General features: G+C 35.1%; 1 protein-coding gene across 4 annotated transcripts in view; it reads right to left on the bottom strand.

Moving 5' to 3' along the window:
- Window positions 1-25,346, bottom strand: part of LCA5 (lebercilin LCA5) — a 53,467-nt gene that overhangs the window by 17,210 nt on the left and 10,911 nt on the right. For 2 of the 4 annotated variants that reach the window (XM_015136780.3, XM_015136779.3), the window contains exons 2-3: window positions 16,469-16,849; window positions 10,671-11,200 (exon numbers count right to left, since the gene is read on the bottom strand). In XM_015136780.3, coding sequence (XP_014992266.2) covers window positions 10,671-11,200; window positions 16,469-16,658 — 720 coding nt within the window. In that variant the 5' untranslated portion in view covers window positions 16,659-16,849. 4 annotated transcript variants of the gene reach the window in all.

Below are 25,346 nucleotides of genomic sequence, written 5' to 3'. Positions count from 1 at the left end.
GCAATTCTACTCCCAAACACAAGCTTCTAGTGACCTATATGAGTCTTTTTTGTTTCATTGTTCTATTTTGTTTCTTGAGACAGATTCTCACACTGTCGCGTAGGCTGGAGTGCAGTGGCATGATCTCGGCTCACTGCAACCTCCACTTCCCAGGTTAAAGCGATTCTCCTGCCTCGGCCTCCCGAGAAACTGGGATTACAAGGTGAGCACCACCACACATGACCAATTTTTGTATTTTTAGTAGAGACTTGTTTCAACATGTTGGCTAGGCTGGTCTTCAACTCCTGAGCTCAACTGATCCGTCTGCCTCCACCTACCGAAGTTCTGAAACTACAGGCATGAGCCATTGCACCTGGCCATGACCTATCTGATTCTATGTGACCTAGAGGAAGGCAAATAACATCTCTCAGTTTCCTCAACAGTTCAATGCTTGCATTGGACTAGAGAGTTCCCCATGGAGGTGTTTCAGAGGTTGCTTCAAGTTGTTAGGCATGTGAGTTTCTGAAGTCCCCTCTGTAACATAACTCGTCAATCACTACCACAGAACAATTCAGTTGTATCTGGTTGCCTGCGAAGAACTGTCAAAATTTGAAAAACCAACAGACCAAATCAGTAGTTTCAAACTTTTTTTAAAAAGCAGTAGAACTCTTGAAGTCCACTGAGCTCAAATTGAAAACCACTGCACTAAATTATTTCCACGGGCCTTTCAAACTCAAGAATGCTACCATGCTTTAATGTATTTACCTTTAATTAATGTACTCTTAGTACATTTCTCTTTTTCCACTTATAAATTAGGTGTCCAGTAGGTACCAAGCACTGAGCCAGACTCATTATGAACTTTATCCCTAACCCTGTTTATGATCACCTGCAAACTTTTACAGACTGGAAACTAAGGTTCAAATAATTTAAGTGGTGTATCACACATCATAAAGCTGGAATGGTGTATAACCAGAATTTGAAACTTGTCTGTTTGTGTGTGTGTGTGTGTGTGTGTATGAAGTTCCACTGGGAACTTAATAGGTTAAAGGGTAGGTATTAACAGTCTAATTAATAGCCTAATTAAAAATATAAGCTAAAATTTTTTAAATTCGACCTTGAATTCTAAGCCAATAATTTGTAACTCAACTAAGTTAGCAAAGTCCATCAATGTTTCCATATTAAAGATGCTTTCATAAAAACACAAATGCCTAGGGGATGGGAAACAAAAAATGGAAATGCTCTAGAATCTCGTGGAATGATAATAACCACAAGAAAGGCCAATTTAATCCTCCCAAAATGAAGAATTTAACTTTGATCCAAGAACAACTATTATCCAGCACCATTCTTTAGAGTCCTGATATTAACTAATAGCCAAAAATGATTTTAAAATGCTCTACTGACCCAGGGACTTCCTCTTCCAGGGTTTTTCCATTAGTATACTACCATATACGAATAAAAATTAATGTTTAATGCTTTGTATCTTTTATACTACCTCAAAACAAAAGCCAACATATATATTAATGTTAAAAGAATAACTTTAGACACACGAGCAGAGTTTATTTGAGCCAATTCACAAACTGGGCAGCACCTAGAACCAGAATAGGTTCAGTGACTCCACTGCTGCCAGATGGTCAGGTAACATTTATGGACAGAAAAAGGGAAGTGACATATAGAACACAGAAGTGAGGTAAAGAATCAAGGGGGCTGGTTACAGCTTGGTGTCTGCACTACTTGAACATAGTTTGAATAGTTGGCCACTGGTGATTGGCTGTGACTGGTACAAGAGTAGCTAACTGTCTGTTTACATATCCAGTTAGATTATAGGTTGCTATGTATGGAGAAACTTTTAGGACAAACTTAAAATATGAAAGAAGACAGCATTAGGCTAAACTTAACTTTAACATTAATAAGGAAAGGGTTCATCATATTATGATATATCTCCACAATGGAAAAATATGCAGCCTTTAAAAAGCATGAGACTGGCCGGGCGTGGTGGCTCAAGCCTGTAATCCCAGTACTTTGGGAGGCAGAGGCGGGCGGATCACGAGGTCAGGAGATCAAGACCATCCTGGCTAACACGGTGAAACCCCGTCTCTACTAAAAAATACAAAAAACTAGCTGGGCGAGGTGGCGGGCGCCTGTAGTCCCAGCTACTTGGGAGGCTGAGGCAGGAGAATGGTGTAAACCCAGGAGGCAGAGCTTGCAGTGAGCTGAGATCCTGCCACTGCACTCCAGCCCCGGCAACAGAGCGACACTCCGTCTCAAAAAAAAAAAAAAAAAAAAAAAAAAAAAAAAGCATGAGACTGATTTTTTCGTGTGTGTGTAAAAATACACACACATATCTATCTAAATATATGCATATAACATAAAAATATGTAAAAAGTGCCAAAATATACTTCTCAGTGAAAAAAAAAATGTATTGAACAATGTGTATGGTATACTCCCATCTGTGGTAAGAGAATGAAAAATGGACATTAATATATAGATATGAGATTGCACACATAGCGACAATTTCTTAACAGTGACTGTTTCTTTGGAAGGGGCTTGCAAAGCACAGCATAGAAGGAAAACTGATGTTTCATTGTCTATCCTGTTGTATAAATTTTAATCCCTGTTTTAGTGCTTGTATTACTTTTTCAATGGGAAGGTTATCTTAAATATTAACACAAAATTGCCTTAACAGTTGTTCCACTTAAATGGGTAGTTTCTAAGGATACTGCAAAGCTTATTTTCTGAAACTGTTTTAAGCTTTATCCTTCAATCATAAATCTCATAATTTCATTGTAAATCTTCTCCCTCCAGAAAAGGTAAAAATATACATAAATAATAAAATCTAGGCGGTTCTTTGATTATACAATAAAAATTAGCAGAATCTCAATGAATGATATTTTGTCTTCTAGGCAATTATTCTTTTCAACAATCGGAATTTTTCATTTCTCCAACATTAAATAATAGATATAATAAGGACTTATGTTAAAAACACTTTTTGCATATGAAAGCTTTGAAAGTATGAATTTAGACTTATCAGATTTCAGAACTGAATGTCACCTCAGAAATCATTCCATTTAATTTCTTAGATGAAAAGACTTCAACCTGGAGGTTAGGAGAACTGTACAAACTCAGAGTTAGACAAGAACAGGGCTAACCTGGTTTGACCATTATTCTGTACTAATTAGCTTCATTTGTTAGATAAATGCAGAACAGGTAGGAGAGGCAAAGGCAGGCTTCTGGATTTGGGTTTCTGAAGCTTCAGAGCAGCTTCCAAGCCACTAGAGCAAAATATAGCAGGTAAAGATAAAGGAAAGTGATCCTGCCTGGCCCAATACTAGACAGTTCACTTCCAGTTCTGAATAAACTAAGAAGAGTAAAGGGAAGACAATGCTGTATCTAGGAAGATAAACTAGTAAGAGTAAAGGAAAGATAATGTAAGTAAAGGGAAGAATTTCAATTCTTATTTTTGAAAGTGGTTTACATGGAGGCAATATTATCAATAAGCAACACTTATACCTACTTGAGGGCAGCTCTAGGGTCAAGAGAATTTGAATACCAATCTCTTATAGTAAAATCTACTGAAAGAAAAAGAAGTTTATTCAAACTTCGTTTCATAGTTCCATGATACTGAGCTGTATGATGATACTCAAGCACTCCCCAAAATCTTTAGACATTTTTTAAAAAGGAAAGTCTTAATAGTTTCATTTTGTTTTTCTAACAAAGTAACTCACTCTGTGCCAACTTAATGTTAAAAAAAAGTTGAATTTTTATATGTACTAAACGTGTACCCTATAGTACTGGAGCCCTTTTAATAATTATGTACATAATATTACATTTATGATCTCACAATGCTTGGAAGATAGTTTCCCATTTCATGATTATGGTTTCTTATGATAGTTACCTTTCATGATATTTGCTTTATGACACACTGTTGGTCATAGCTATGACTGATCTGCTATTGCATCCCTGATCAGGAACACAACCCCAACACTGTCTTTCTTATAAGGAGGACAGAATTGATGCCTTTACCTTCAGCCCCTATTTGAAGCCAGTCTCTGGACCAATAAGAAATGGTGCAGTCTTGCAGTCACTAAAAGAAACTGCATATTAGGGGAATTACTAATGAAGTTTCTAACAAAGAACTGTCTATGTTAAGTCAGTGATTCATAAAGAATGATGTGAAAACCCTTAAAGGTCCCTGAGACACTTTGGAAGGTCTTCAAAGTCAAAACTATTTTATAATACTAGGATATTATTTGCTATTTTCACTCATATTGTGTCATGAGTATACAATGGAGTTTTCCAAAGGCTCCACTGAAACATATACACATTTGGAAAGTGAACCAGTATTTTCCAAATGACCAATGCGTGATGTAAAACATCCATTGAAAGACCATCAATGAATGTTAGAATGTTAGTGTATCCAAATACAAAAAGCTCATTAATATGGTTTCATATTCCACATTGCAACTAACCATTAAGAAATCACTTGTTAAGCTTTAGCGTAATACCAAAAAAGACTATCCATTACCTGAAAAGGCTACCAAAATACTCCTCCACTTTCTAACTACTTTAGACATCTGCAAGAGGCTCAATTTTCTTCATACTTATCAATCACAACATAATGCAACAGATTGAAGCAGAAGCAGATATGAGGACCCAGTCAGCTGTCCCCTATTAAGCCAGGCATTAAAAAATTTTTCAAAATATAAAATTATGCCACTCTTGTCCTCATTTATTTTTGGTTTAGAAAATACAGATTTTTTTTGTTAAAAGATCTTATAACATATAATGAGTTGTTTATTACTAAGTGAATTAAGATAAATTTTTTAATGTTCTCGATTTTTATTTCAAATGTGCTAAATATACATAAACAAAAGCAGGGGGGAGGTGTCAATAATTTTTAAGACTATAAAAGGGTCTTGAGAGCAAAGGTTTGAAAACCACTACTTTATATAACTAAAAAATGTTTTTCTTCTATAAAAGTTAGGCTGTACATGTGTTACAGTTTTATTTAAATATTGTATGGCATATGTATATGTATGGTAGATGCACCTGACAGCAAAAAGTGAACTTAAGCACACCCTGAGAATGATCCTGTATGGCAGGCACACCTGAATGTGTGTTCAGAGTTCCAAGCAGTGGCCAACCCAAGAGATTCATTCCTTACCTGTGAGGAACATCTGAGTCCCTGGCCTGTCTTGTGGAACGCTGGCCATACAGGGAATCCAGACTCTGTTTTGGGTTAAAAGAAGTTGCCAGGTGGAGGTTGTTAGGGGGTGGAGGTTAAGTGAAAATGCTATATAAACTGCATGCTTTCTGCAAGAGGTGGCAGTTCCACCGTCCAGCCCACCATCACTGGACCACCCTGTATGCGTTACCCTCAGTAAACCTTATGTCTCATTTGCTGGCTCTGGATCTCTTTTTCGGCCTCTTGAACCTGGTGCCATTCCTGAGGAAGTTAATAGGTATCCCACGTGACAAAATATTAAATTGAGGCTGATACATTGACAGGACTTTATTCAATAAATTTATTGATATAAAAGCCAAAATAAAGGTATAAAGTCAACTGTAAGTAAGGAAGTAAGTATACAGACTGAGGTAATTGTCTGCCCTTTGTACAGAGCTCAGGAAGTTTAATCCCATCAAGTATTTCTCCATCCCTGGTCTATGGCCTGGAACCAGAGCAAACCACATCTTACAAGATAGGCTGTAATTTCTGAAGGAGGACAGACAACTGTCATGGTGGTTGCCCCCACAGATACCTTTGGTTGTTCACCTCTCTAACCAGTTATCCATTTCTAAACTACTCCGTTCGTAAATTACTAAGATTCTGTGCATTCTGTCACTTCCATCAACTAACAAAATAAGCCTGTACCCAACTTACAGGTTGATGTTCTGGGGAAAAGTTTTTCACAGCTCAGCTAGTTATAGATAACCTTGAAGACGCTTCATCCACCCCCACCACCCTCACTTAAGAAGGAATTGCAACTAGCAAGAAGAATGAGTTGTGACCTGAAATCCTGGAATGAGACAAGCTATAAACAAATAAACAAAGCTGCTTGACACAATTTCCAGCTTTATCTTAAAATAAAACAAAAAGTTACAGCAAAACAAAACAAAACAAAACACACCACATAGACAAGTATCCTTACTAAAGAACATCATAGAAATTAACAATAATGGAGATCTTTGCTAAGATTTTACTGTAATTTCAAGGGATACCCAGGACTTTCTTGGGTTTTAGTTAATTTGCAAAATGAAACATCACAATCAAGTTTCTGGGTTTTTTCCCTTAATCAGTTAGTGGTTTGACTATACCTGAGTTAGAAGAGAAAGGATCAATAGTGTTGGCTGAAATAAAATTTGAAAAATAAAATGAGGCACAAAAACAAATGCTGAATTTTGCAGTAGAGTAAAAAACTCAATAGTAAATATTTCAAATTCTGGATTGACTGCTGAGATCTTGAAAGATGTACAAAATGGGTTAAAAACCAGAGGCTGCATTTAGGAAGTATGAAAAAGTAGGTTAAAAAGTAGAGAACAATTACCCTCAGGTGGGCTGCGCTGGCTACACTCCCCCTATCCCCCCAAATAACAAGTGAGCTACTATGGTACAACAGCTGATGTGAAATTATTGGGTTAAGATAAGTAGGTTCATGGCTGGGTGTGGTGGCTCACGCCTGTAATCCCAATACTTTGGGAGGCCAAGGTGGGTGGATTACCTGAGATCAGGAGTTCGAGGCCAGCCTGACCAACAGAGTGAACCCCATTTCTACTAAAAATACAAAAATTAGCCGGGTGTGGTGGTGTGTGCCTGTAATCCCAGCTAATCAGGACTCTGGGGCAGGAGAATCGCTTGAACCTGGGAGGTGGAGGTTGCAGTGAGCCGAGATCATGTCACTGCACTCCAGCCTGGTGGACAGAGTGAGACTCTGTTTCAAAACAAAAAAAGTAGGTTCATAATAACATATTAAATATTGATTCCAATATAGCAGAAATGAAGCAGTTTAGATGTACCAACCCAACTTTGAGGTATACAGTTGATAAATCCAGTATTTCTAAAACTTGGGAGTAAACTTCTAAAACCAAGTCATTCCTTGGTTTGCACAAAACATTCTTAACTCCTTGTGAAAATAACTTTTACAACAAAAATAAGTTTTGAAATTCAAAAATAAAAGTTCACAAGTAATTTTCTAATTTAGTAAGAATTGAGACAATTTAAAATTGCACCAAAGGAAATAAAATATTTAGGTATAAATCTAAAACATATACAGATTTGTGTTCTGAAAATTACAAAATAATGATGAAAAAAATCGGATTCCCTAAATAGAGACACATACTATGTTCAAGATAGGAATATTCAACACAGTAAAGATACCAATTCTCCACAAATTGATCTATGTTTAATGCAATTCCTACAAAAATTCCAGGAAGATGTTTGTAGATATAGACAAGCTTATTCTAAAATTTATGTGGAAAGGCAGAGGATCAAGAGTAGCTAAAACAGTTAAAATGTTTAAAATGAGGTATAACATGAGAGGAATCAGTCTCTCTAATGTTAAGGTTTATTATGGATGCTGTACGTAATCAAGAGTGTGTAGTAACAACAAAGGAACAGACACACAGATCAATAGAACAGAATAGAGACTACAGAAATAAACCCATAAAAATATGCCCAACTGACAAAAGTGCCAAAGCAATTCAATGAAGGAGGGATATCTTTTTAACAAATGGTGCTGCAGTAACTACACATCCATAAGCCAAACAAACAAAAAAGAACCTCAACCTAAACCTCACAGTCTATACAAAAATTAAATCAAAATGAATCATGGACTTAAGTATAAAACATAAAACCATAACCATAATTTTATAAAACACCAGGTGGTATACCTTAAAAGTAATCCATTTTTATTTGTCAATTACACCTCGATAAAGCTGGGAGATGAAAAAATAGAAGAAAATCTTTGGGACAAACAGGCAAAGGACAATAGGGATAGGTGACGTGTTAGACTTGACACCAAAGCACAATCCACAAGAGATATATCTGCTAAACTGAACCACATCAAAAATCAAAATTAAAAATTTCTCCTCTGAAAGACACTGTGAAAAGGATGACAAGACAAGCTACAGAATGGCAGAAAACATTTGTAAACCACATATCTGACAAATACCTTATATCTGGATTATAATAAAGAATTCTCCAAAAATAGATAAAGCAAACAATCCAATTAGGAAATGGGCAGAAAATATGAATGAAATGCACAGATCTACAGATGGCACATAAGCACATGAAAAGATGTTCAACATCATTAGCCATTAGGGAAAGGCAAAGTAAAACCACAATGAGATGATGCTACATAGCTATCAAAATAGCTAAAACTTTAAAAAGTGTTAACATCAAATGCTGGCAAAGACGCTGAGAAACTGCACCACTTATACACTACTGGAGGGACAATAAAAAATGGTACCACTACTTCGGAAAAGAGAATGTTCTGATGATTGTTACAAATGGAAAAAACAACAAAGAAAAAAGTATATTAAAAAAAAAAGAATGGATCAAACATCATCATCAAACACAGATTTATCATAAAACTAGCAAGTACACTTTCAGGCACATATCCCAGAGATATTAAAATGTATATTCAAACAAAAATATGCACATAAATGGTCATAGCAGTTTTATTAGTCAAGAGCCCAAAACTGGAAACAAACCAAATGTCCTTCAACAGGATGTACCATAATACTCCCTAGTGGTGCATACCATGGAATACTCAGGGAAAAAAGGAACTATTGATACATGCAACCATTTGAGTGAATGTATAAGCGGAATCTGCCAATGTCAAAAGGTTAGATACTGTGTGATTCCATTTATATAACATTCTTGAAATGACAAAATTAGAGAAATAATGAGCAAATTAGCTGATGTCATAGGTTAGTGAGGGAAAGGCAGGAGGTAGCTGTGGCTGCAAAAGGGCAAAATACAAGGGATTCTTATGATGGAATTGGTCTATATCTTGACTATGTTGGTAGTCACACGAATCTATACATGTGATAAAACTGCACAGAACTAAATACACATACACGTAAAACTAGGGAAAGTTGAATGCAGTTGATGAATTGTATGTATCACGACCAATTTCCTGGCTGTAATATTATAGTTATTCTACATATTTTTTACAACTGCATGGCAATCTACAATGAGCTCAAAATAAAAATTTTTAAAACTTCCAATATGAAAAAAAATGAGGACACTATATGGTTAACTACTTCAAAGACTTAACATTATAAGTGACTGATTTTCATGCTCCCAAGTGAGCAGTCATATAATTCACCTCCATGTATAACTCAGAATCCACAGGGTCAGTCCCATTTATCTCTTCTCTCTTTCTTCTCCCCCGCCACCACCTGTCAATCCCCTTCACATAAGAGAAAACTGCAGTATATGGTTGTATATGTGTGTGTATGCACTGCAATTTCATGTTCTCTATATGTAGTTTTATATACACACTCAGCTATTTATCATATTTATTAATTAGCAATCTGTGCTCTTCCTAATTTTAAAATCCATTATGTGGCACATGTTATGCTTCCCTTTAAAAATAATTAAAATGTCAGTTATTGGTTGTTTATGGTAACTGTTCTCAGTCCCCACTCCTACCCTACTTCATGGGTAAGTGGCTCTTAAAAATAGTTTGTTTGCTTTGCACTGTGAGCTGATCATTACTGGAATCTACATAATAGGATATCTTCTGTGCACTGAAACAGAAGACAATAATTGCAAATTTTGGAGGAAAAAAATAGGCGCTTTTTCTGGCCACTGATGTACAGCGTGTATTTAATGAGTCCCTGTCCCTGGGCATGGCACTGGTATAATGGGCATGGCATATTATATAGACTAAGTACCACAATATGCCATGTATTAAAAACATCTAATTAATATACTGCAGAAACCTAATTTATTTATAGTTCTGAGCTTCCTTTGCTCACTCTCACAGCAAGCATTATTGCCATACTTTTTCGTACCTTTGCTTTCCAAACTACTTGTCAATTTTAAGCAACAGAACCTGACTCAGGGCTTCTGTCTGATACATATACACAGAAGGTGGCAACTGAGTTCCCTGTGTAAAAGTCATGGGATAGGACTCTTTTCCTCTCTCCATTCAGGAAAGAAATACTTTTAAAAGAGCTGCTGTATTCTCAGACTAGTTAGTCCTAACAGTCTCCCACCCACGCTCTAACAGTTTTTTCATTCTGGGGAGTAGGTGCAGATCATGTCCAAAAAGATGTACTATAATTAATCTTTAACAGACAATGTGCATAGATATAAAAACAGAAGGCATTGTTCATGTGGCATTTCTTACACAGTGGCCCCAAAAGGTCAGTTTTATATACTATGGCTATTACAGTGTCATTTCCAATTTTAGAGAAACAATCAGATAACCAAATAGAGTATTTTCCCAAAATGACTATGATCCATCAGTCAACATGTAGCTCATTAATGTACACAATCTTTTGCATCTTCCTCTTAAATATAAAATACTAAATTTTCCCAAATCTTTTACTTAGAAAACAGTACTAAAAATAGTTTTCATTTCCAAGCAAATATCAAACTGCAATAAGCAATTTTAAAAGAGCACATTAAATGCCCAATAAGAAACATCCCAAGAAAGTACAATTAGAAGCTGGAGAAATGGTACCTTAATTCTTCTCTCTGTGTCATCTAACTTTAACTCTGCTGAAACTAGTTTCTTTGCCAAATCATCTCGTTCAGGTAGGTGTCTAGCTTCAGAGATCTCTTTCAGTTTCTGTAAGGAAAATTTTGTCCTAAATAGTTCACTTTCTGTATCTTTTACCCTTTTCTCAGTTGCCCGTTCTTTCTCTTGAGATTTTCTTAAGCGTTCTTTGAGTGCTGTAATCTCATTGTTATGACGAAATATAAGCTGTGAGATTTCATTTTCAGCATCTTCAAACTTATTCAGGGCTTTCTCCTGTCTGTACTGAAGCCTTTTCAAAGATTTATTTTCTTTTAGCAGCTCAGCTAACTTGACCTGGAGTTCAGATACTTCATTCTGCAACTCATTGATTTTTAGCAGTCTTGCAGACAGAATCCGTTTTGTAACAAGATCAGTATCTTTCCGAAGTGGCTCTCTATTGAGGCTCTGGGAGCGAAATCCCACTCGGACTCCCTTTCTGTTTGGTAGACCCTTAGGGCTTGGTTTCCGAGGGGCTAAAAAAGAAAAAGGAATAATGTAAAGTGAAAGCTATACCAAATGCAGTGTTATTTATTCATCCTAACACAAGTGGGTCCATAACATTCTTTAGTTATTTTTGTCATTAGGAAAGGATTTTACAATATTAGTAAAAGATCAAGTTTTATTTAGAGCTCTAAATAGGTTTCTATTAAGAAAGGTGTGCAATATTTTAAGAAAGGTAAAAAATATTCTGATCCACCAAAAATGATATCCCAATAGTTTATACAGAATTATTTTACATCGCTTTAAAAGACAGCAGTGTCAAGCTTTAACCATTTTTAACTTTTTAGATAAGACGGCAAGTCAGAATTCAAACATGAGCGTAATCAGCATCATCAGCATTAGCGTGGTACATAACAAACACTGGACAAAACATTGTGATATTCAAGTCATTCGTGCCAAGATACTGGGATCATTATTTGAAATGTGAAAATGAATATTTTCAATTTGCATTTCTCTAATGATCAGTGATGTTGAGCTTTTTTTCATAAGCCTGTTGGCCATATGTATGTCTTCTTTTGAAAAGTGTCTGTTCATGTCCTTTCCTCACTTTTTAATGGGGTTCAATGAGATACCATCGCACATCAGTCAGAATTATTATTAAAAAGTAAAAAAAAAATAACAGATGCTGGCAAGGTTGTGGAGAAAAAGGATCACATATACACTGTTGGTAGGAGTGTTAAAATTAGTTCAACCATTGTGAAAGACAGTGTGGCGATTCCTAAGACCTAAAGTCAGAAACACCACATGACCCAGCAATTCCATTACTGGGTATACCCAAAGGAAAAGAAATCATTCTCTTATAAAGACATGCACATGTATGTTCATTGCAGCACTATTGACAATAGCAAAGACATGGAATCAACCAAAATGCTCACCAATGATAGACTGGATAAAGAAAATGTGGTACATATACACCATGGAATACTATGCAGCCATAAGAAAAATGAGATCATGTTCTTTGCAGGTTCATGAATGGAGCTGGAGGCCATTATCCTTAGCAAACTAACGCAGGAACAGAAAACCAGTAACACATGATTTCACTTATAAGTGGAAGCTAAATGATGAGAACACATAGACATATAGAGGGGAACAACACACACTGGGGCCTATCAGAGGGTGCAGGGCAAGCGGAGAGAGCAGATCAGGAAAAATACCTAATGGATACTAGACTTAATACCTGGGTGATGAAATAATTCATACAACAAACCCCCATAACACACATTTACCCATGTTATAAACCTGCACATCCTGCACGTGTCCTTGAACTTAAAACTAAAAAAAAAAAAAAAAAAAACAAGGAAAAGAAAATGTATGTTTTCTCTACATTAATTACAACTTTATCTGGGGACAGGATGACAGCATATTATACAGTGAGATTTGTGGCTCAAATTTATCACTTAACTATTTGGACAATTCAATCAAACCTTTCCAAGTCTATTTCCCCAGCCCATAGAAAGAAGACAATGTCATCGACACAACTAGGTTGTTGGGAGAGTTAAATGTTCTATGTATTCTCCGTTAGTAATAAGAATATTCCATTTATCGGTGATTGAAAATGGAAAACAGAAGTACAGGTGTGTTTCTAAATGCTTTCTCAGAAGATTTCTTTTCTGTGATGTTCAAATCAAAAACACCTAATTTGAGATGAAAACAAAAAATCACATCCTAAAAAATGTAAGTATATGAAATCTTTAAAGAATACATTTTAAATCACATTTCTCAAAAATTTGAAATAATGTTTTTATTTTTACTAAAAGTTCATTAAACTTAAGCCTCAATATTCAGAGCACCAGCCCTTTAAAAGAGGCATTTGAAAGTCTGCTAAGAATAATCATCTTTAATCTACATGGTGACTGCATTTTTTTTTCAAGGAGAAAACGCATTCCAGAGTACAAAAGTTTCAAGAAACACTAGAAGATCCAACCTTTCCTTCCCCATTTCATCAGCCATGGATACTTGATTCCATTTTGTAAATAAGTAAAGAATAACAAGTAATTTTCATAATTTAACATTACAAAGTTTCATTAAAAAGATAAAAGATTTTATAGAAACTGTTCTGAATGTGTATCAATTTGGGATTCCAGCTCTATAAATGACTGAATACATGAAAGGAAGCAATAATAAAAAGAAATGAGGGAGTACTTAATTATTGCTACTTTGAAACTATGCTATCCATTATGGTAGCCACTGCCACACACAGCTTTTGAGAACCTTGACATATGGGTAGCTCAAATTGGGATATGCTATAACTGTGAAACACACATTGGATTTTGAACACTTGATTCAAAAATAAAAATAATGCAAAATATTTCACAATGTTTTATACTTACTATATGTAGAAATAATACTCACATTATTAAAATTAATTTCATTTGTTTTTCTTTTTTAACCTGGTTACTAGAAAATATAAAATTACATTTGTGGCTTGCATTTGTGACCTGCATTATACTTCCAGTGGGCAGCATTACTTTAGAATATAATTTTAAAGTTGAAATGTCCATCATTTCAGTTTTCTTTCCCAAGATATGTAGTTAATGGAATTTTGGTATATATACGCTATTATGGGATATGTACTCAGCTCTTGGAATGACAGAAACTTTATACATAAAAATAATTATATATGAAGATGAATGTCAATTGTTCCAAATATGGTTTTATTATACTGCTTATAAAACGAAACTTCACAGAGCAACTTGTTTTATACGAAAAGTTAAAGCCTTCACGCCTGTAATCCCAGCACTTTGGAAGGCCGAGGCGGGCGGATCACAAGGTCAGGAGATCGAGACCATGGTGAAACCCCGTCTCTACTAAAAATAGAAAAAATTAGCCGGGCGCAGTGGCGGGCGCCTGTAGTCCCAGCTACTCGGGAGGCTGAGGCAGGAGAATGGCGTGAACCCGGGAGGCGGAGCTTGCAGTGAGCCGAGATTGCGCCACTGCACTCCAGCCTGGGCGACAGAGCGAGACTCCGTCTCAAAAAAAAAAAAAAAAAGAAAAGTTAAAGCCTAATAATATAAGAATCAGGATAAAAATTTTGAGTCAGATAAAAAAGGGTTTTCACAACCAACTTTCTGACATCCTAAAACTCTGAGTATAAATTTTTTAGCATATTCTATAACTACAAACTGACCATTAACTGGAACTCACAAATATTTCCAGCTTTCATCCACCTTTTTATTTTCATTTTTAAAACTATCAAGACAAAATATTTTAAACTATCAAGTGTTAATAAGAGTAAGAAGAAAGATGATTGTTGTGTATATCATTCTTCATCTCTCCTTTTTAAGTCACTCCTAAAAAGTGGGTGGAAAATTGCTTTTTCTTCCTTCAGGTGTTAAAAATAATATGACTAACTTTTTTAATGTAGTAAAAATAAATTATGCATCCACCAAAAAAATCAAGATATGTTTATATTATTGAAAAAACAAAGAATAAACATAATAAACGAACATGTATAACTAAAACTTAATACATTTTGCCATGATAAATTCTGATGCAGCATGAATTTTATGCAAAAAAACAAAGTATGCTGAAAATTAAGGAAGGGGAAGAAAGAATATGCTATCGAACATGCAAACCCGAAAATTCGTTTAAAATACTGTTTTAATCACATTTGTTTTGTCCTTAGGTTAGTCTATACTGATTGCAAATTAAACCAAGAGAAATTAACTTAGTGTTTACGGAAACGTATCAGTTTGGTCTTGTTACTTGGTCTAAGGCAGACTAATTATCACAGATTTTAATTCAAAGGACAGTGTAAAACAGAAAACAGTACAAGTCAAATTGAAGACAATAATTGAAAATTTCTGGCTGATGCTGGACTGCTTTTCACAGCTTTTCTCAATTATCTTCTCAAATAAGGTAAGGCTTACAAAGTTCTAACTCCTTAATTGGCCTCCTAAGTTGTTTCCGAGGAATGAAGAAAAAAATTAAACTATTCCTTACCAATAATACCCTAAGTATTTCTTCAGAATAACAGGCATTTTCTAAGGTTCAACCCTAAGATCTGTTTTGTTAGTTCTTAATTATACAGCAAAAGTTTAATAAGACATCATGCTCTCAACTACAAAATCATAACAGGCCCCTCACTGAGACAGATTTAGAGAAAGAGACCAAAATACCACCAACAACAAAGCATTGTACTCACAAAAAAAGAAAAAGAAAAAGGTTCCCAATTGTTATAAATGGTTAGAAGTATGGAAATCCCTGAGGAGCTAGACTGGGGGTCCATGAAAGGTTTTTTTCAAAAGGAATACACATTCTTTGTAGTTTTTAATGAGCAAATATTATTTTTTGAAATAAAAATTTTATAAAGGCAAACTTCATTATGCCCTTGCTTAACTCTTTTCAATGGCTAACTATTCCCCACAAAAATAGTCAATACATTAGCACAGGATGCAAGGTGTTTCATAATGTGGTCCCTTGTTTCCCTTTTCCACCCACAATTTTATCACTCCCTGCCTTGCAATCTAAACTCTCACCATTTTAAGCTACTGCTGTGCTACTTTTATTAATAGGTACTATAATTATCTCATTTGCCTTATTTTTCTACGCTGTACTTGTAAACCTTACATATTTTGTTACTAACTACAGTGGGGTTTTCTTGACCAGAGATTTATTGAGATGCAGATATTTGTAGAATATTATATAGTCAAATATGTATGAAGGCCTATTTCCATTCTAGTAATATTTTAATAACAAAAATGACTTCTAATGATTAATCCAGTTTCCATTATAACACACTTCAAAAGAAAGCAAATTACACCAAAGGCCCCAATTCCATTCCTAGGTTTAATTTGAATTTTTACAGTAAACACTGTATTACATAGAGGAAGCAATTTTACTCAATCTATTAAAAATGTCCCTTAACCACTTTATATCAATGCTTTTTCTACTTTCAAAAAATGAAGATACAAAAAGGTACATATGATTTATAAACTTTTTTGCCTTTACAGTATCTCAGAAACCCCAAGACAAGCATTTCTTTAGGAAAAAGAAAAAACAAACTGAGAAGGCTTAGGTATGTTTCCTTCTGTATATTGTATGACTCTGAATATAACAAATTTAATAGTACCATCAAGCAACATTTATATATAAGTATATAATCTATAAAATGTAAATTAACCCACTTCCATGTATACAACAACATATATACTAATAAAAGAGTTTCATTCATACACGTTTTCCTTAAGCACTCAAAATGAGTCTTCTAGGTCCATCAGACTCTTTTAAAGAAAACTTACCTTGGTGATGTACTTGGCCATCTGAAGTTTGTCTTTTAGGATTTTTTCTCTTAACACTTGCAGGTGAAGAACTGACCAGTGATGATCGGCCAGAAGACTGTGGCGTTTCAAAATCAGATGAATAAGAACAATGGTGTTTGCCTGACTTTCTTTCTTGATCAGTACCTGGACTTCTTGCTCTTTCCCCCATTGTTTTGAAAAATGGTTTCTATTCACATAGTTTCACAGATTATTTTCTCCAGAGGAGACTATGACAATACTGAAAAACATTTTCACAGTCTTCAGATCCTGATAATATTCATTTCTGTGCAATCTATTTTCTCCACAATGTATTTGTAGACCACAATTCACATTAGCATCCAGAAGATAAACTTTTTTGCCCTGAAATTAAGGAAGGGGAAACGAGACTTATCATACAGTCTCTACGTCATTTCTACAATTAATTACAATGAAAGACACTAAAAGCAAAATAATATATAGCTTACAATTTTTAAAAGAGGCTACAATTTATCTATATTTTCACAGATAAGTTATTTACAGTATTTGGAGGAACTACAGACTGTCACAACCTAGACAGATAATAAGTACCTGACATACAACTACTTCTGAATAAATGTTAACTGAAGTTGACTGTTTAATTTTAAGAGTTATACTAGAGACAAATGCTGAATTTTAATGGACAATAATGATCAAATTACCAGTTTATTCTTTTTTAGGCAGGGAGGCAGTGGGAGTGGAGGTAGTGGTGATAATAAAGGATAAACCTGCTAATAAGAATAAATACATTTTGGGAGGCTGAGGCAGGCGGATCATGAGGTCAAGAGATCGAAACCAGCCTGACCAACATGGTGAAACCCCATCTCTACTAAAAATACAAAAATTAGCTGGGTGTGGTGGCGCACGCCTGTAGTCCCAGCTACTCGGGAGGCTGAGGCAGGAGAATCGCTTGAACCCAGGAGGTAGAGGTTGCAGTGAGCCAAGATGGCGCCACTGCATTCCAGCCTGGTGACAGAATGAGAGTCTGGCTCAAAAAAAAAAAAGGACAAAGGAAAAGAAAAAAGAATAAATAAAAATATCCAAGATTGACCACACCAAAAATGTAAAACTAAAGTATATTTTTTAAAAACTAAAAGAAAAAATACTTGATTGGAAACATTTGCAAACATGACAAAAAAATTATCATCTTCAATACATAAATATATCATCCTTTGAGAAAAATATGAGATAAAAAATTAAATGGGCAAAATATATAAGACTCCAAAAAGGCAACACAAATTATTAAAGATTTTTCAAAATAATAACACTCAATGCTGTCAGAGTTGCTATCAGAAAAAGATCCACAGAGTTTTCTGGAAAAACACTGGCAAAATGTATTGTCACTTTAATTATGCTTTAACCTTTAATACAATAATTTCTGGATTCCAATAAAATAATGCTAAAATTAGGAGAAAAGTTATGTGCAAATATTTAATGCAGTACAGTACAATTTTTTTAATGGAAGCAAATTAAATGCCTAATCATTGAGGAATAATTAAGTATTGTACAAATCCATACAGCATAATATCATGAACCTACTGAGAATGTTTACAAAAAGTTTGTATTTAAGGAAAATGCTTATACTATTATCGCAAAGAAAAAATTCAAATCAGTGCATACAGTATGATCTCAACTACACATATTCATTTAAAAAAAAAAACTGAAAACACTATTATTCTTATCTGAATTCAGAAACTGAAAACATTTTCCAAAGCAAGGAATACACGAACACCAAAATAGTGCCTGCCTGACAACATGGATTTTGGATAATTTTCTCTCTCCATTAACATATTCTGGTTTTCTAACACAACAAAATTAGATTACTTTTATAATCCAATTTAGAAGAAACAAAAATCCCATTGATGAAATTAGTATTAAAAGTATTGTTCTTCTAGTAATAACATATGAAAGGACATGCACAAGGCAGCACTATTTATTGTAGCACTAATGCAAGTAGAAAACTAAAACAATAAAATGACCAATAAGAACTGGTCTTACAAATTATAAACATCCACACAATGAAGTATATGTAATACTATGAAGCTATTAAAGGAATGAAGACTATCTCTGTGTATTGCTCACAGTATGATGTAATCTCTAGGATATACAGAGAAAAGAAAGATGGAAACAAAGCACGTAGTATGCTACCATTTATCAAGGAAGAAGGGTAACATATGTAATTTTTTATATTTTTAAGTAGAAGGAGAAATCAAGTAATTAAGAAAAATAGAATGGGTTCGCTAGGGTAGTTCTGTCCAACAGAACTTTCAGCCAGGATGGAAATGTTCTATAATCTGTGCTGTTCAAGATGGTGGCTGGCCACATATGGCTATGAAGCACTTGAGATGTTGCTGGTATAACTGAAGAACTAATTTTAATTTTATTTAATTTTAATTAATTTTAATTTAAGAAGCCCCATGTGCTGGTAGTTAGCTTACTAAACACAGCTACAGGGGAAGGAAGGAAGCAGAGTTTAGGGAAAGGGATAGAAGCTTGGCTTCCTTGTATATAATTTTTGTAAATTTAACATTGGAAATTATAATTTTTAGAAATGAGATTTTTGAAAAGCAATTCCCATAAATCAAAATAAAATTAGATAAATCAATCTATATACATGGTTGGTGGTAAAACTACATAAATTAACCAGTTCGAATGACTTTAAAACACAATAACTTGACTTTATATTCCTAGTGAGACATAATGACCAAAAAAAAGTGTAAAAAAAATTTTAAAGCCATTCGAAGAATCATATTTTGCTACTCAGATATTTTATTCTCACACTTATACACATGTACTGTGAAATAAAACAAACGAGTAATTATTATTGGTGCAGTTGGGCACTAGAATTTTCAACATGGAAGAATTAAATATAAAGTAATGTGAGTTTTAAAACTTTGACATTCAAAATTTGAATTATGAGTGACAGCATGAATTTATGATGGCTTTTATTTATTTTTAAAAAACTTACTTACTTTGTTCACTGAAAAATCCCAGAAACAAGGAAAAAACTAGGAACATTCCTAGAACCCAGAAGTAGTGTCTATATGCCACTTCCCATTGAAAGAACCTAAAGTTCCTCGTGAAACGCCTGATTCCATTTCTGAGGGAGGAAACACACAAAATAAATCTAAGAATATAGCAGTCTGGTCATACTAGAAAGCAAGGAAGTTATCAGACACTACTGATGGAGTGTCAGTCAAATAGACTCAGGAGCCAACTTCAAGGAACTACTTGCCAAAGACAAGGCAAATTTGTCATCAATACGAATTATAATCAGCAAACGATTTAAACATATCAAAAGTATTTAAATCCTTGAGTTCATATATTTTACAAAAACCTAATTATTCACCTTTGGAAGATTTTAGGAAACCATCTCATTTAATTTAAAAATTTATACATTAAAAAAAAATCACACATGCATCTTGCTATAATATACTCTTAAAAAGCTATTATCTGAAAATAACAAAATATTACATGAGGGGAAAGTATTTCTTTATGGAATTATTCTAGTTAACAAACAAAAAACAAAGTATTAAAATGACAGAATTAGACGAGTGACATTTCACAACTCCTAAAGAAATAATGAAGCTATATAATGATCATAAATGGCTGTATTGCTCCAGAAAAGTAACAGCCAGACACCATGTCTCTGATAGGACACAATAATACCTCTGAAGTAATGTTCCCTCCTCCCCACAAAAACTGAATCTGAATCTAATGAAGCCTCTAAATGTAAATGACATTGAAAGTACGAGATCAAGGTACAAGGAAGCAATCAGAAAAAAATCCAGACTGTAGCAAACTCTACAGGAAAAAACTAGATTCTTTAATGAACGAATTGCAAGCAGAACAAGAGAGGAGAGAAGAGGGTATTTATCTAATAAGAAAGGCTTAAGAAACAACCACCAAGTGCAATCCATGGACAGTATTTCAATCCTGATTACAATAAGCTGTATTAAAAAATTATAATCAAGAAAATTTAAACACTATTTATTGTTATTAGAGACAGGGTTTTGCTCTGTTGCCTAGACTGGAGTGCAGTGGCAAAATCATGGCTTACTGCAACCTTGAACTCCTGGGCTCAGGCAATCCTCCCACCTCCTGAGTAGCCAGACCTACAGATGTGAGCCACCATGCCCAGCCCTGACCACATATTTAATATTAAGGAATTATACTGTTTTAGGTGAGACATTGATACTGTCATTATCTTTTTAAAGAATCTTTATCTTTTAGAGATATATGTTGAAATATTTACAAATAAAATTGTCTGAGGTTTGTTTCAAAATAACCCAAAGGAAAATGGGTAAGGGTAGAGATACAAAATTGACCATGAGTTGACGATTATGTAAACTGATAGAAGACTTTTGAATTCATTATTCTAATATTTCCAATTCTGTATTTGATATTTTCTTTAGAAAAATATTTTAAACAGCAAAAAAACACTTGACTTTGATTTTACCTCTGATGTATCTAGCAATCTCAGTCTCAAAATTAGTTACTGTATCTAAAATCAACAATTCCTATGGCAAGTACTAATATTAAAAATATACATAAATCAGCCTGAACCTTTCACTCTGCAATTATGTGAAAAAGTATTTATACATGAAAAAAAATTGTCTAGAAGAAAAGGATAATGATAACAGCAAGTAAGTGGCTCTGGTACTCATTAGCTATGTAAATCTGGAGAGTTTACCTCTCAATGTAAGTCTAATTTTTTAATATGTAAAAAGATAATATTACTAGTAACTACTTTAGAGAATTCTTGTGAGGATTAAATGGGATAATTCAATAACTATTACACAGTAAGAACTTGGTAAATATCAACAATTATATTAGCAATTCCAATACATATGAGATGCTCAGTAAATTATAACTGATGTTCTTTGTCAACAACTTTCAGTTTAAATTCCAGTAATATAATTAAAAGTTGGTTATACGGTAAAGATGAAAATTATTTCTGTTTACATTTGCATAGCAGAAGTAGCTTCCTATGACCTATCCTATCTAAATCTGAGGGGCCCACCAACTTTCTATGGACAAGGGGAAGAACACACAAACAGTGTTCTCTCCCTGCCGCCCCCAAATATATCCACATAGTTCCATAAAAATAAATAAATAAAGGAAATATCCAATGCCCCACTATCCAAGTCCTGCTCCCTGAAACAACCATTTTAATGGCTTATACCTTTATGTGTGCACTATATCTTGAGTTAGCAACTTTAGACTATGAAAGATGAGGATTTAACTCACCCTTCATTTTATACGGTTGCAACATGCAACTACGTGTTGGTTATGCATGGTTTTTCTCTTAGAATTCCTAATTGTCTTTTTTTCCTATTAAGGGGAAAAAACATTTCTTATATCACTAATACCTATCAGCTTCTTAATCTACCAATAGCCCTAAGTCCATTCCATTCTTCCTCCTAAAGACATTTTCCTTGAATTTCCTATTCTAATTTAAACCAACTACTTTCTAGACCTACTGTACTGCTGTCATTCTGGAATTACTTTTATTAAATTCCTGAGTTAGTGCACTATTTCATTTAGACCATGTCATCTTTATTAGTTTCCATCATCATTTTACTGGTCCACATCCTTAAATAACTTCTTCAGAAAGAGTTTATGGTTTAGGAAGTAAATGTTATAAGTCCTTGCATGCCTGAGAATGTTGTTATTTTACCTCACACTTATTACTTTTCATACATTCCAAATTCTAGGTTATTTCCTCTCAGAACTTTGAAGACACTGCTTCACTGTCTTTTAAACCCTCAGCATTGTTTGTGAGACATATGTTATAATCATTCTTTTATTCAAAATATATCGGCCGGGCGCGGTGGCTCAAGCCTGTAATCCCAGCACGTTGGGAGGCCGAGACGGGCGGATCACGAGGTCAGGAGATCGAGACCATCCTGGCTAACCCGGTGAAACTCCGTCTCTACTAAAACATACAAAAAAAAAAAACTAGCCGGGCGAGGTGGCGGGTGCCTGTAGTCCCAGCTACTCGGGAGGCTGAGGCAGGAGAATGGCGTGAACCCAGGAGGCGGAGCTTGCAGTGAGCTGAGATCCGGCCACTGCACTCCAGCCTGGGCGACAGAGCGAGACTCCATCTCAAAAAAAAAAAATAATAATAATAATAATATATATATATATATATATATATCAGCATTGTTTGCGACACATGTTACAGTCACTCTTTTATTCAAAATATATTTCTTGAGCTCTATGTAGCAGTAATGAACAAAAAGTCCCTGCCCTTAGGGAATTTACACTCTAGTTATACTAAAATAGATTCTCATTCCTTTATAGGTTATCTTTTTCCTTTTTTCGCTCCCTAGGTGCATTTAGGGCTTTCTCCCTTGTTATACTGAAATTTCACAAGAACATGAATACCAATGAGCCTTTTTCGTTGTGTTGGGACCCTTTCTCCCCCTCTTCCTTTCAATCTGGAAATCTGTATCTTTAAGCACCAGAGGTTTTCTTATATTGTTTTTCAGGTAATTAACCTTTTTTTCCATTTTCTTTTTGAAATTTCTCCTAAATAAGCCTGCTTTTTTTCTTCTATTTTCAAAGAGTTTTATTCAATTTATCTTCTAGACCATCATTTAAAAAATTATGCCAATATCTTCATTTCTAAGAACTCTTTCCTGTTCCGATTTTTAAAATAATTATTCTGTTCTTGCATTACCGAGGTAATATTTTTTTTTTTCTCTGAGAATACTACATAAACATTTTCTGTTTAAAGTCTCTTCTGGTCCAAGAATTACCTCTGCTTCATATAGTGTCAGCTTTTCTGTTTCTTTATTTTGAGTTTTTATTTAAAACCATACTTCTGGTTTTATTTATTTGAAGATAATTTCTGGTTGATCATTTATAGTTAAAAAAAGAGAAAAAAGAAAGAAATGAAACCACTCCTAGGAAATCCCCTCGGTTTAGCAGACCAGCTGGACCAATTCCTAGGACCCATCTTTCACACCTGGGCTAAAACAATGTCTATCATAAATATCCTGTTCACAGGAGAAGAAAAGGGAATAATTAGGAAAGCGGTCATAGCCATCTGGGAGAGGCAACACCCTTCCAGGCAAACAGTCTTGCCAGCCAAACAAAAATTTCCAAATGTCAATCCCAACTGGAATAATCACAATCCCAGGACTGGGCCCAAATGCAGAACCTCAGGAAACTAATAATTAAAGGGATCAAAGAGTCCACTCCTGGGACACAAAATGTCTCAAAGGCATTTGAAATTCAACAAGAAAAGAGGAAATTCCCTCTGCATTCCTGCAGAGGCTCAGCGATCAAATGAAAAAATACTACGGATTAGATCCGGAGGACCCAGTAGGGCAAGGTCTCGTGAAAGTTAACTTTGTAACTAAGAACTGGCCTTGCAGGCCAGGGAGTGCAGCTGCAGGTGTGGGGGCGGCAGGAGCCACAAGCTGGAGCAGACAGCCAAGATAACAGTGGACAGTTTTGGAAAGCTAGTGTGAGTAAACCTCTAATAAAAGAACTAATGTCTGTATTACACTTAGGGAGTCACTGGGGACTCCAGGCTCTGTGTGATGCAATACTTAGGAATTATGGGTGTACAGGGATTTATACCCTCAGTAAACAAGTATGTGGAAGTTGTGTAACTTGTCAAAGGGTAAACAAAAAGGTGATTAGAAAACAGGCCACAGGAGGAAGGCCTCCCGAACTAAGACCATTTCAAAGCGTTCAAGTAAATTTCACAGAAATGCCCAAAGCAGGAAAACTAAAGTATTTACTGGTAATCATAAATCACCTTTCCCTCAGGGTGGAAGCCTTTCCTCTTCCAATAGCCACTGCCGGGAATGTGGTCAAAATAATATTAAAACAAATTTTACCTACATTTGGCCTGGTGAAAAATATTAATTCAGACAATGGGAGTCACTTTACCTCAAGGGTGTTAAAGGGAATTATGGAAGGTTTACAAATTAAATGGAATACTCACACCCCTTGGCATCCCCCTTCCTCTGGAAAGATAAAAAGAATAAATCAAACTCTCAAAAAGCTATCACTAAACTAACCTTAAAAACTAAAATGCCTGGAACCAAATGTCTCCCAATAGCACTCCTTAGAACAGCCCCAGGAAAAAACTTGGGATTGTCCCCCTACAAGTTATTATATGGGCTCCTATATTTTGGCAGAGCTACAAATCTCCCTACTATGGAAACCAAGGATCAATTCTTAAGAAATTATAAACTGGCCATATCCTCCACCCTGTCATCCCTTAGGTTGAAAGGACTTCAAACTCAAACTCCGCCTCTTAAGTTTGCTGTTCACCACTTCCAGCCTGGTGATTTGATGCTGACTAAAACTTGGAAAGGAGGTAAGCTCCACCCAAGCTGGGAAGGTCCCATCAAGTGCTCCTAAGCACTGAAACAGCCATGCAAACAGCTGAACGCCAGCAGATTCACTGTACTCCAATCAAGGCACTCGTAAAACAGACCCCAGAAGGGAGGGGAGGGGAAAACAACAGTAAAAGGTGCATCGGTCACCTAAGGAACCCTTAAAGTTAACTCTAAAAAAAAATCTAACAAGAAAACATAGGCTGGCCCCATGTCTGGAAGTTAATATGGCTAAAATGGGCTACTGTACAAAAAGCAGAAGGTCAAAATGGAAACTGGCAGGGAACTCCTCCCTACCCAATCAAGTTGGTAATTAATGTAACCAAGATGGTAGCACTCCAAACTATAAGATTTAATGCCTACCTGGTCTTACTTTGTGGGAATTTGAAAAATCAGAGACAGCTCTCATAGGCAAATAAATATCTCTGCCCTTAACCAGATACAGGTTACAGTAGTGCATGACTCTGCCCCAGCTGGGATGA

This window comes from Macaca mulatta, chromosome 4 (assembly GCF_049350105.2).
Source record: "Macaca mulatta isolate MMU2019108-1 chromosome 4, T2T-MMU8v2.0, whole genome shotgun sequence".
NCBI lineage: Eukaryota > Metazoa > Chordata > Mammalia > Primates > Cercopithecidae > Macaca > Macaca mulatta.
The sequence above is the reverse complement of the archived record's forward strand: the minus strand, read 5'-3'. Positions and strand labels throughout refer to the sequence as shown.